The sequence below is a fragment of the Mobula birostris genome, chromosome 15, assembly GCF_030028105.1.
Source record: "Mobula birostris isolate sMobBir1 chromosome 15, sMobBir1.hap1, whole genome shotgun sequence".
Lineage (NCBI taxonomy): Eukaryota > Metazoa > Chordata > Chondrichthyes > Myliobatiformes > Myliobatidae > Mobula > Mobula birostris.
Window position 1 is genome coordinate 341,494 of NC_092384.1, and position 12,484 is coordinate 353,977.

Genomic DNA, 12,484 nt, shown 5'->3' on the forward strand with positions numbered 1-12,484 from the left:
GTGCCAATGTTCCCACCGCTATCTCTCCCTCCCTCAACCATACAGGTAAAATATCATCAACACGTTATCCACTGGGGAGGCAAAAGAACTGATGCAACATTACAGTGGTTTGCAAACTTTAAATATATTTAATACGTTTTGGAAAGAGATACATTTACAAAAAGTAGGAAGTTAAGGACTAAAATTTCCACTCAGTAGATTAGTAAGTTATAAAATGATTTCTTCTCAAATTTAAGCGGCGTCGTATCATGTCCAAGACGTAAGAGGCTGGAGCGTAAGTGGACAGGGGCATCAGCGCACTGTAGAGGCGTTGAATCGCCGAGAAACGGCTGAAGCGTTTTTTCTGCAGGTCATTGCCAACGTGGACTGTTACCGCCTGCAAGATGAAAAGTGAAAGTTTACTTTGAACTTGGAACTTTGAAAAATTTTCTATCGAAGTATGTACAGTACTGTGCCAAATTCTTAGGGACAGACACACACACACAACCATATATAGAAATAGCGTGCCAAAGACTTTTGCACAGTGCTGTAGTGATTTTATGGATTACACTGTACTGCTGCAAAAAAAATACAAATTCCATTATGTATGTGAGGGATGATCAACCTGATTCTGATGTGGGTCTCTATTGTGGACTGGGAGAGGGGGGATCATGGTTGGGAATAGGGGAAGGGAGAGGCAGTGAGTGGGAAGCACCAGAGAGACATCTGTAATGATTAATAAACCAGTTGTTTGGAATCAAATGGCCTTGCCTGGTGTCTCAGGGCTGGGTGTGTCTGCAACCACGCTATCCAAGTGCATTGGCACTCCTCCTCTGCCACCTGTCCCACACCCCTCTCGCGGTGCTCCACCCTCGCCATTCCCAACATTCTTTGCTCCTGCCAGATTTACAAGCTCGCTCTCCGCTCCATGTTGACAAATACAGCGCTGTGTGCAAAAGCCTCAGGCACCCTAGCTAGATCGATATGTAACGCTCGGCTCGATCAACTCACGTCCGTCTAGGGGAACTGCCGTAGGCCCTACCAAACTGTGTACTCACGTTTGCGTAGACGCTACGTAATGCACCCCGATACAAGCCCACACTGTAAAATATCAGACAATACACAATGTACAGTTAAGTTACACTTTATAACTCTTTTTGGTGGTGTGGTAGTGGACACAAAAAAAAACAAAGGTGCCACTCAGTAAATTTGTCAGTTTTGTGCACCAAATTAAGTCGTTGGAGCTCACACCTCCCCGATCCGTCCACAAACGACCTCTGAACCTCCAACAACCTTCGAACCGTCAAATTCCGGTATCTGCCGTCCCGGAACCGCCGACTGCTCCCGCACTCGTCCGTCCTCTTCACTCGCCTTGAGCAGGTACACAAATTGGGTGTGACATATATATGTGAACAGGGCTTCTTATAATGTCAGGCACTGAACCAAGATGAAAGAAATACATGAATTCCCCAGCTCCACAGAAATATAGTGATAGTTACGACATGAACAAGACTATAGCCTATCACTACACTTCAGTGTATAACTGGTACAATAAAACATATCATACTTAATTTAATAATATGACAAAGTATTGCATGGTTGTACTCACTAATTATCATAAAATATAATTATCAAGCAAGTAACGTTGTTTGCTTAGAAGCCATAGGGTTGTTAGTGAGAAAAATTTACCTTTGTATTGACGAGCACCACAGATGTAGCCTGACTTCTACGGCTGAGTCAGAGCAGACAGCAGGGCCCGCAGTGCTGAGCAGTGTCCCTAAGCAGGTATCAAAATAACAGAAATAAAGCAAGTAAGTTTTTTACACTTTCAGCCACCTAAATTGGAACCAAGTAATCAAGTATGAAACAAGAACGTCTGATGAACAATTGGTTAAGCCACGAGTATTGGTGAATATTAGTATCAAAAGCGGTAGGTTGGCAACTCTGCCTCGTACCGTTTCTCTCGCAGAAATGGTTGGACAGGAAGTGTACCTGTGTGTGTGGATACCCACAATATCCTCACACATCGGGTATTACATGGTTAGACCAATACAAATCCTGTTTAGTCTTTAAGTATATAAAAAGTGAAAGAAGCTTGAATATTTACAGAAATTATAATTGTATCTGTATGAATAGAAAATATCGCATTTTGTAAGTGAGAAATGTTAACGGGGAGGACAGCAACCACTTGGGAGGTTTGGAAATCTATTTCGTCTCGTTCATTGCTCACTACTCTTTTTCCTATCAACACAAAGATAAAAAGAGCCTCTTTTCAATCAACTATAGCGGCCACTGTTAAATTCCCCGCTTGTATATTTTGACATTTTTTACAGAGGTGCCGGAGTGGCACTCTGGTGAGATCCAGCAGCAGTGCACCCCTGGCTGAGGGGTAATAACTGTTCCTGACCCTGGTGATGTGGGTCCTGAGGCTCCTGTACCTCCTTTCTGATGGTTGAGGGGTAATAACTGTTCCTGAACCCGGTGGTGTGGGTCTTGAGACTCATGTACCTCCTTCCTGATGGTTGTGGGGTAATAATTGTTCCTGACCCTGGTGGTGTGAGTCCTGAGGCTCCTGTACCTTCACCCTGATGGTTGAGTGGTAATAACTATTCCTGAACCTGGTGGCACTGAAGGCATTACGCTGACTGCGGTGCTTTACAGACACTTAGATAGGCTGACGGATGATGGAAAATGGCAGGCTGTGCGGGAGGGGAGGGTTAGGTTGATTGATTCATTGATTGAGAGACGGCACAGAATTGACCCTCCCGACCCTTTGAGCCTCACCGCCCAGCAATCTCCCGATTTAACCCCAGCCTAATCACGGGGCAATTTACAATGACCAATTAAACTACTGACCAGTATGTCTTTGGACGGTGGGAGGAAACCGGAGCACCCGGAGGAAACACCAGAGAAAATTTCTGGCGTTCACCTTTTTTTTTTTTACCTGCCATGACTGTTGAGGTCCCTTTGTCTAATCCTGGGTTTGCTCCTGTCCTCGGTCACCCTCTCGGGATAGGCAGACGCGTTGCGAAACCTCTCGGCAACTTGATTCTGCTGGTGCTCGGGCGGGTTCCTGCAGTCGCGTTCCACGGCACTGTCCCGTAACCAGCTCATGCAGCAGATCCTGTCTGGGGTATGAACTGAATACTTTAGCTATCGAAAAACATTCAAGATTGTTTACTGTCATTTTCAGTACCCAAGTGTCAAGGAGAATGAAATAATCGTAACTCTGGATGGGATGCAGGAGATAAATAAAACACACCAAGCTAAACACAAGAAAATCTGCAGATGCTGGAAATCCAAGGCAACACACACAAAGTGCCAGAAAAACTCAGCAGGTCAGGCAGCATTTACGGAAAAGTGTAAACAGTTGACGCATTAGGCTGAGACCCTTCATCAGGACTGGAAAGGAAGGGAGAAGGCATTGATGGTGGGGGAGGAGAGGGAAGAAGTACGAGGTGGTAGGTGATAGGTGAGACCGGAAGAAGGGGTGGGGTGAAGTAAAGAGCTGGGAAGTCGATTGGTGGAAGTGATGAAGGGCTGGGGAAGGGGGAATCTGATAGGAGAGGACAGAAGGCCATGGAAGAAGGGGACGACGGTGGAGCACCAGAGGGAGGTGATGGGCAGGTAAGGAGATAAGGTGAGAGAGAGAAATGAGAATGGGGAATGGTGAAGAAGAAAACTAGAAGTTCGAAAAATCGATGCTTAACTCATTACTAAGATAAGCTCCATAAGATAAAGAACACAATAATAATAATAATAAAAACACAAAAAATATAAATACATAAGATAGCTTATATACATGGATTGATTGTACGTGCATAAAGTGACACTAGGCACAGGAGTGTCTCAAAATCACAATCAGCTTTAATACTATCAGTATATCCCATGAAATTTGTCGTTGTGCAGCAGCAGTACCTTGCAATAGAAAATAAGAACTGTGAATTACAGTAAATATATAAAAAATTAAACAATTAAATAAGTCTTGCAAAAAGACAAAAAGAAAATAGTGAGTTAGTGTTCACAGGTTCAATGTCCATTCAGAAATCTGATGACGGGGGAGAGGCTGTTCCTGAATCACTGAGTGTCTGTACAGAAGGTGACTCCGACAGGAAATGATCAGGTAGTGGTGGTTGGGGGTGTGGGTTAGTCACTGTTTCTGAGTCCGCTGGTCCAGGCGTGGATGCTATGCAGCCTCCTCCCCGATGGGAGAAGGACAAACAGTCCGTGAGCAGGGTGGGTGGGATCCTCCCTGACGTTACTGGCCCTTTCCCGGCCTTGATGGTGGGTAAGCTCCTGGACCGGCTTAACTCACCCCCCAGTGGCTCGTGGGTGTGGACCCACTTCTGGGGATCCTGTGTTCTGATGTTTGATGTTCTGAGCGTTACTCGTTTGTTGTTTCTGTTGTTTGCGTGACTTTGCACGTCTAATGGTCTTGTTTCGTGGGTTGCTTTCTTTAAGTGGGTTCTCTGACATTTCTTTGTTTTGTGGCTGCCTGCAAGAAGATGAGCCTCGAGGCTGTGCGCCGTAAGCATACTTTGATAATTACTGTACTTTGAACTTGGAATACATCCTTGATGGCTGGTAGTCTGGTGCTGGTGATGCGTTGGGCACTTAATTGTTTCCTGAAACACTTAATTCAACAACTAATAATTCAGTTTTATTCTGCCCACAAGGCTGTAATAAAATCTAGCACACATTCAGAATTTTAAAAAAATGTTTCTACACAAGGTTTATTAGCCACTTTGTTCGGTACACCGCCTCGTAAATGCAAATATTGAACCAGCCAATCATGTGGCAGCAGCTCAGTGCATGAAAGCATGCAGACATGGTCAAGAGGTTCAGTTGTTGCTCAGTCCAAGCAACAGAATGGGGGAAGAAATGTGATCTAAGTGACTCTGACCGTGGAATGTTTGTTGGTGCCATACGGCGTGGTTTGAGTATTTCAGAAACTGCTGATCTCCTGGGGATTTTCAATCACAACAGTCTCTAGAGTTTATAGAGAATGGTGTGAAAAACTAAAAAAACATCCCGTGAGCAGCAGTTCTGTGGGTGAAAACACTTTGTTAATGAGGGAGGTCAGAGGAGAATGGCCAGACTCTTCGGCACCCTAGCTCGCGCTCTCTCTCTTTCTCTCTCTCTCTCTCGGTATATATATATAGACTTTTGCACTGTACTGCACACGTATAAATGAACTTGAATCTTGAACCTTGAGAACAGCTGACAATCTCTCTGGCTATCCATCCCATAGGATGATGACGGTTACTTTCAGTCAGTTAGTGGGGTTTGATATGTGCATCCTGGAGTGACTGTACAGGCCGATCCTTGACGGGCACTGCTTGCCACATACTTGGCAGGTGAGGCCTGGAGGGACAGCAGGGGCAGAAGCTCTGTTGTGGCGCTTCCTGTGCCTTTCCTCTGTTGCCTCGTTCAGCTTGTTCTCAGCAGCGTCCACACCTTTTCTGATGGCGTCCCTCCACTGTGAGCGATCTTGAGCCAGATCTTCCCATGTTGATGGGGCAATGTCAGGTTTCTTGAGGCTCCTGTGCAGAACTTCCCTGTACCGTAGTCGCTGGCCTCCTCATTTTTGGGTACTACTGGACAATTGGTCGTACAAGATGTCCTTGGGCAGTCTTCCGTCAGGCATTCTGACAACATGTCCTGCCCAGTGCAGTTGGGCTGACATCACCAAGGTTGAAACTGCTGGCATTCCAGCTCGAGAGAGGACCTCGGTATTGGAGACCTTGTCTCGCCAGGTGATCTTCATCAGAGAACGTAGGTGACACTGCTGCAGTTGGTCAAGCTGGCGTAAGTGTCTCTGACATGGGCACCATGTCTCACATCCGTTATAACAAGGTTGATATGGCAATGGCCCTGTGTACCTTGCACTTGGTGGCCAACCTGATGTTCTGTGACCAAACTCGATCTTTCAGCTGACCGAAGGCAAAGCAGGCTTTTCTGGTTCTTGACTCAGTCTCTACATCCAGAGAAGCTGAGGATGTGATTATGCTTCCCAGGTAGCAAAACTTGTTGAGAGCATTGAGACAAGTGTCATCAATGAGTTCAGTTGGTTCTTCGTAGCTTCAGCCAGGAGCTGGTTGGTACAAAACTTCCGTCTTTTTCAGGCTGATTGTCAGTCCGAAGCTTTTGGCTGCACTGGTGATCTCCCTTAAGTCTTCGAGAGCATGGGCAACCAGTGCACAGTCATTAGCAAACTGTAGCTCATGCGCCACAATGTCCCTGCCTTTTGATTTTGCTCTCAATCTTGCGAGGTTGAGGAGCCTGCCATCAGCCCTTGTTTGTAGGAAGACCCCTGACTTCAGGTCTGATGTGGCATCCTAAAGAACAGCAGCGAAGAATGGTCCAAACAGAGTAGGAGCCAGAACACAACCCTGTTTTACGCTGTTGCTGATGGATAATGGGTTTGACAACTCACCACACATATTGATGCGGCCTTCCATGCCTTTGGGGAACCGACGGATGATGTTGGTTAGGCATGGGGGTGGGGGGCAACCGAATTTTGGTAAGAGCTTCCACAGCTGACAATACTCTGAATGTGGTCTGAAGGTTATGTTTCCCTTACTTCGAGGTTCAAAGTTCAAAGTAAATCTATTTTTGAAGTACATATACGTCACCATATACTACCCTGAGATGAACTTTCTTGCGGGCATTCACAGTAGGAAGGGGAAGGGGAAAAATTGCAGTGTCCAGATGTGCAAAGCTGATGGAGACCTGTCCACACAGACTCAAGGCTATAATTGCTGCCAAAGGTGCATCTATTAAATAGTGACTTGAAGGGGAAAAATACTTAGGTAGTCAATTGTTTTGTGTTTAATAATTCTAATTAATTTAGAGCACTTTGTAGAGATCTGTTTTCACTTGGTCACAAAAGAGATCTTCTCTGTTGATCAGTGTCAAAGCAGCCAAATTAAATCCAATATGATTCAGTGTTGTAAAACAACAAAACATGAAAACCTCCAAAGGGGACGAATGCTATTTTAGAGGCACTGTACACACAATCGCTGACAAGCAACCAATGGGCAAGAGAAGACAAACTGTGCAAATACAAAGACTAAACAAGTAATACTGAGAACACAAAGTCTGGAGTCCCTGCAAGTGAGGAAACCCAGATTTCGAGTTTAGAAGGCTAAAAGGTTGTATTTCACTTACTGTAACCCCAGCAGTTGCAACAGGAATCACGCTGATCCCGAGGTGCATTTGAAATCTCCTCAGTGACATTAACGTGCCCTGCAGCATCAGTCTGTCCGGAACAATTCACATTGCTTGCCAGGCCCACTTGGCTGCGGTTGCGTTTCAGGACCTTAGACAACTTCTTGATGGCCTTCGAGGTGGCATGCGGGTTGCCCGTTGCGCTCAGCGTCTCTCTAGCGGCCTTTTGCCCCCCCTGGGGGAGCGCCTGGGCCCCGGGGCCACCTTGGCTCCTGGGCTGACTCTGGACCTCAGGGAGGAATTGCCTCGAGCTCCCATTCTGCTCTGTGCTTTCGGCCGGCAGCGTGCTGCACGCGTCTGCTGGTTCGGTTTCCTCCCCAACAACTGTGCTCTTCTGGTCAAGCTCCTCGAAGATCTCCGACTGGGTATTCTGAAGAAAACAGAAATATAGATGAAAGGTTTAGAACACAGAATGTTGCAGGCCATTCAGCCCACAATGTTGTGCTGACCTCATAACCTATTCGTAGATAGACTATAAATCTTAGCAACAGAATTAGGCCACTTGGCCCTCTGAGTCTGCTCCACCATTCCTTCATGGCTGATTTATTGTCCATCTCAACCCCAGCCCTCTGCCTTCTCCCCGTAACCTCTGACACACTTACTAATCAAGAGCCTCTTAACCTTCATTTTAAGTACACCCAACGACTTGGCCTCCACAGCCGTCTGTGGCGATGAATTCCACAGATTCACCACCCTCTGGCTAAAGAAATTCCTCCTCATCTCCGTTCTAAAGGGACGTCCTTCTATTCCATCATGGCTCATTTATAACCTCAACCACATTCTCCTGCCTTCTCGCCATAACCTTGGATGCCCTGACTAATCAAGAGCCTATCAAACTCTGGTTTTAAATATCCCCAATGACTTGGCCTCCACAGCCGCCTGTGGCGATGAATTCCAGATTCACCACCCTCTGGCTGAAGAAATTCTTCCCCATCTCTATTCTAAAGTGACGAACCTCATTTCTGAGGCTGCACTGTCTGGTTCTCCACTCTCCCACTTTCAAAAACATCCTCTCTACGTCCGCTCTGTATAGACATTTCAGTCTAACCTGACTGAGATATTTTAAAGAAAAGGCACAGTGTTGGATCAGTTTAATATTCTCGGGAAATAATTGCAAGGGACCCATTAGTATCTGTTCAAAACTCGGACAGTTTCTTTCAGGATGGGCAATGCAGTAACTGCATTTGCCACCTGGAAACATGAGGGAAAACTTTTTCACTCAGAGGGTGGGGAGAGTTTGGAACAAGCTGCCAGCATAAGTGGTGCGTGCGAGCTCGGTTTCCACATTTAACAGAAGTTTGGATAGGTACATGGATGGTAGGGGATATGGATGGCAATGGTCCCGGTGCAGGTCGATGGGAATAGACGGTTTAAAATGGTTGGACATGGACTAGATGGGCTGAAGGGCCTGCTTCTCTGCCGTATTTTTCTATGACTCTCTGACGCCGCAGGAATCTTCTACCTTGTGGGAATGGAGCTTTCCCAACTGCTTTCACTCCCACCAACTCCCCACCTGGGCATGGGGTTAAAAACCCAGAGCTGCAGAAACCCCAACAGAAGCTCCAACCCTGGAAGAGGAAGGATATGCCAAGAAGATGGGCCACACCTGGGAACAGGTTGAGAGACTCCCAGGATGGAGGACTCTGGTGAGCTGCTGTCAAAGGCCTGTGCCCCAGATGGCGTTAGTGGTTCTGTAACTTGGTGTTCGCTCCCCACACTGCATTCTCGATCCAGCCAAGCCACTACAATCAGGGGGCCGGTTCAGGCTGAGCAGTGATGGGACACTGAACAGACTCTCTATACACTGACTGGCCTGATCTCAAATAATAACAAGGCAGCCCAGACAGAAGTGGTCATCACCCTGACACAGTGGTGTCAAGAAAACAACCTCTCCCTCAATGTCGCAAAAACAAAGGAGCTGGTTGTGGACTACAGGAGGAATGGAGACATCAATTGACATCAATGGATCTGGGGTTGAGAGGGTGAACAGCTTCAAGTTCCTCAGTATACACGTCACCGAGGACCTCACGTGGTCTGTACATATCAGCTGTGTGGTGAAAAAAGCACAGCAGTGCCTCTTTCACCTCAGACAGTTGAAGAAATTCGGCATGAGTCCCCAGAAACTAAGAACTTTCTACAGGGGCACAACTGAGAGCATCCTGACTGGCTGCATCAGTGCCTGGTATGGGAACTGTACCTCCCTCAATCGCAAGACTCTGCAGAGAGTGGTGTGGACAGCCCAGCACATCTGTACTTGTGAACTTCCCATGATTCAGGACATTTACAAGGACAGGTATGTACAAAGGGCCTGCAGGATCATTGGGGACCCAAGTCACCCCAACCACAAACTGTTCCAGTTGCTACCATCCGGGAAATGGTACCGCAGCATTAAGGCCAGGACCAACAGGCTCCAGGACAGCTTCTTCCAGCAGGCCATCAGACTGATTAATTCACGCTGACACAACCGTATTTCTGAGCTATATTGACTGTACTGTTGTATAACTTACTGGACATACTATTTATTACAAATTACTACAATTTACACATTGCACATTCAGACGGAGATGTAACATAAAGATTTTTACTCCTCGTGTATGTGAAAGACGTAAGAAATAATATTCAATTCAATCAAATTCAATTCGGCCTCTTACTGGGTCAGTGAGACGGGCTGGCAGCTGCTCTTGCCACACCTGTTCGCTCCCCTGTCGTAGTTCTTCCCGTGACCCTGTCCCGTGCACTATTTCTGTTCATTTCCATCTTACAGACCGTTCTCAGGAACTGAACCCTGTCTACTCCTGAGAGAGCCTGTAAATGCATGGAATCCTATAAGGGTCATAGAATGCATCTAGTCATTGGGTGGTGAATCTGTGAAATTTGTTACCACAAGACGGCTGCGGAGGCCAGGTCATTGGGTATACTTAAACCGAAGGTTGGCAGGTTCTTGATTTGTCAGGGCGTCAAATGATATGGGGAGAAGGCAGGAGAACAGGGTTGAGAGAGGTAGTAAATCAGCCACGATGGAACGGCAGAGCAGACTCAATGGGCCAAATGGCCTAATTCTGCTCCTATGTCTTATGGTTTTACAGAGGCCAAAAAATGTATGAAGTCTGCTCCAGTTTCTAGTATTTTCTAAAATTTTGTCATTTTAAAATGAATTTTATAAGCTCAATGGTAGAGTATTTGAGTACAGATTAGCAGCCAAAGAGTCATTTAATTCATAAATAGGCCTTTCAGCACATCCAGGCCATGCCAGTTTATTAATCTGCCGAGTCCTGTCGTCCAGCACCTGGACTGTAGCCATCCCTACCCTCCCATCTATGGACCCATCCAAACTTCTCTTCAATATTGCAATCTAACCACAATTTACCACTTCTGCTGGCAGCTCATTCCACACTCTGAGTGAAGAAGATTCCCCTCAGGTTCCCCTTGAACACTCACCTTTCACCCTTAACCTATGACCTCCAGTTCAGTGCCACCCAACCTCAGTGGGAAAAGCCTGCCTGCCTTTACACTATGGATACTTCTCATCATTTTGTATACCTCAATCAAGTCTCCCCTCCACCTCCTACGCCCCGGGGAATGAAGTCCCAAACAATTCAGCCTTTTCCTATAACTCAGGTCCTCAAGTCCCTGTAATCGTGGTTGGCATTAGGGCAAAGGGACCGATAGCTCTGTGACTATGACTTGGGCTTCCTGTTGACACAGGCCTTGGTCAATTCAAATTCTCAACTTGCCTATGTGTGATTGAGAACATAGATCATCGAACACCACAGCACAGTGCAGTCCTTTCACCCACGATGTTGTACCAATTTTTAACCTACTTTAAGATCAATCTAACCCTTCTCTCCTACTTAACCCTCTATTTTTCCATCATCATGTGCCCATCTAAGCATTTCCTGAATGCCCCTAATGTATCTGCCTTTAGCACCACCCATGACAGGGTGTTCCATGCACCCACTACTTTCTGCCTCTATCATCCCCTCGATATTTCCCTCCTATCGCCTTGAAATTATGCTTCCTGGCATTTGCCATTTCTGCCTGGGAAGAAAACTCTGGCTGTCCAATTGATCTGTGCTTCTTATCGTCTTATACACTTCCATCAAGTCACCCCTCATCCTTCTTTGCTCCAAAGAGAAAAGCCTCAGCTGGCTAAACCTATCTTCACGAGACATGCCCTCCAGTTCAGGCAGCATCCTGGTAAATCTCCCCTGCACCTTACCTAAAGCTTCCACATCCTTCCTGTAATGAGGTGACTGGAACTGAACACAATACTCCCAAGCGTAGTCTAACTAGGGTTTTGTTAGAGTTGCAACATTACCAGTAGAGGTGGGTATGGTGACTCCAGCCCAGTTTCATCCCCTGCCTCCTGCTGCGCCAGGTCTTTGGCCTCTTTCAGCGCTTGGGGCTCCAGTGGCACCAGATCTTGAACCTGCTGCTGATCCCCGTCTTCGGCCTCTTGTTGGTCCAGGACTTGGGCCTGCTGTTGGAACTTTTGACCATTGGCCTCCGGTTGGTTCACTGCCTCACTCACAGCATTTCCCTCTTGTGCTTCAGCAGGGATCTCCGATGGAACCTCTGTCTGCTCCTGCTTCTGGCCTGGTTCTTTCTGCTCTGCTTGGGATTGGTTCTGGAGCAGCGAGCAGTGTTCTGTGCCATCGGCCTTCTGTTCAGAAACCAGCTCTGACTCAACATCTGCTCTGCCTGGAGACAATTCACAGCTGTGGCCCACGTTCTTCTCCTCCCAGCTGCCTGCTCGCTGGCTTGGGCTGGAGACAATTCCTAGCACTTGGCTGGTCTGAAGAATACAGAAGAAAAAAAACTTTGAAAACAGCTGGCATTTTAAAACACTCAATTATAAACAATCTTGCAGTCAGTGTCAGATGAACTTCCTGAACTTGTGACGCTCAGAATACCACTCAGTTTCGCCTCAGACTCAGAGAGGCATGCAGAAGAATCCTTGACAATGGCACCAGTGACAAGAACACGATGTAGTCAAAGAGTTATTTCCACGATATTATAGAATAACATGACACTAATAATAACATTCCTGATACCGGAACAGGTCAGTGAGCAGCTGGCCCAGGGAGAGGGGACCATTTAATGTGGTGAGATGTGAGAAGCCCCAGTGCTACTGCCCTTTGAGACAGGTGATAAAGGCAGATTTATTAGAGGCAATCAAATAATGGAGGGTGGGTCAAGAGAAACTGCTTTCAGTGGCAGGAGGGTCAATAACTGGAGGAAAGAGATTGAGGATAATTCTTAAGTTGCCATAAAT

The 12,484-nt window shown here is 46.6% G+C and overlaps 1 protein-coding gene across 1 annotated transcript in view; it reads right to left on the reverse strand.

Moving 5' to 3' along the window:
* Positions 1 to 241: 241 nt before the first annotated feature.
* LOC140210207 (uncharacterized) overlaps positions 242 to 12,484 on the reverse strand; it is a 41,384-nt gene continuing 29,141 nt past the window's right edge. The window contains exons 6-10 of the mRNA XM_072279083.1: positions 11,528 to 12,004; positions 7,150 to 7,579; positions 2,924 to 3,107; positions 1,669 to 1,756; positions 242 to 376 (exon numbers count right to left, since the gene is read on the reverse strand). Coding sequence (XP_072135184.1) covers positions 1,717 to 1,756; positions 2,924 to 3,107; positions 7,150 to 7,579; positions 11,528 to 12,004 — 1,131 coding nt within the window. The 3' untranslated portion in view covers positions 242 to 376; positions 1,669 to 1,716. The remainder of the gene's footprint in view (positions 377 to 1,668; positions 1,757 to 2,923; positions 3,108 to 7,149; positions 7,580 to 11,527; positions 12,005 to 12,484) is intronic.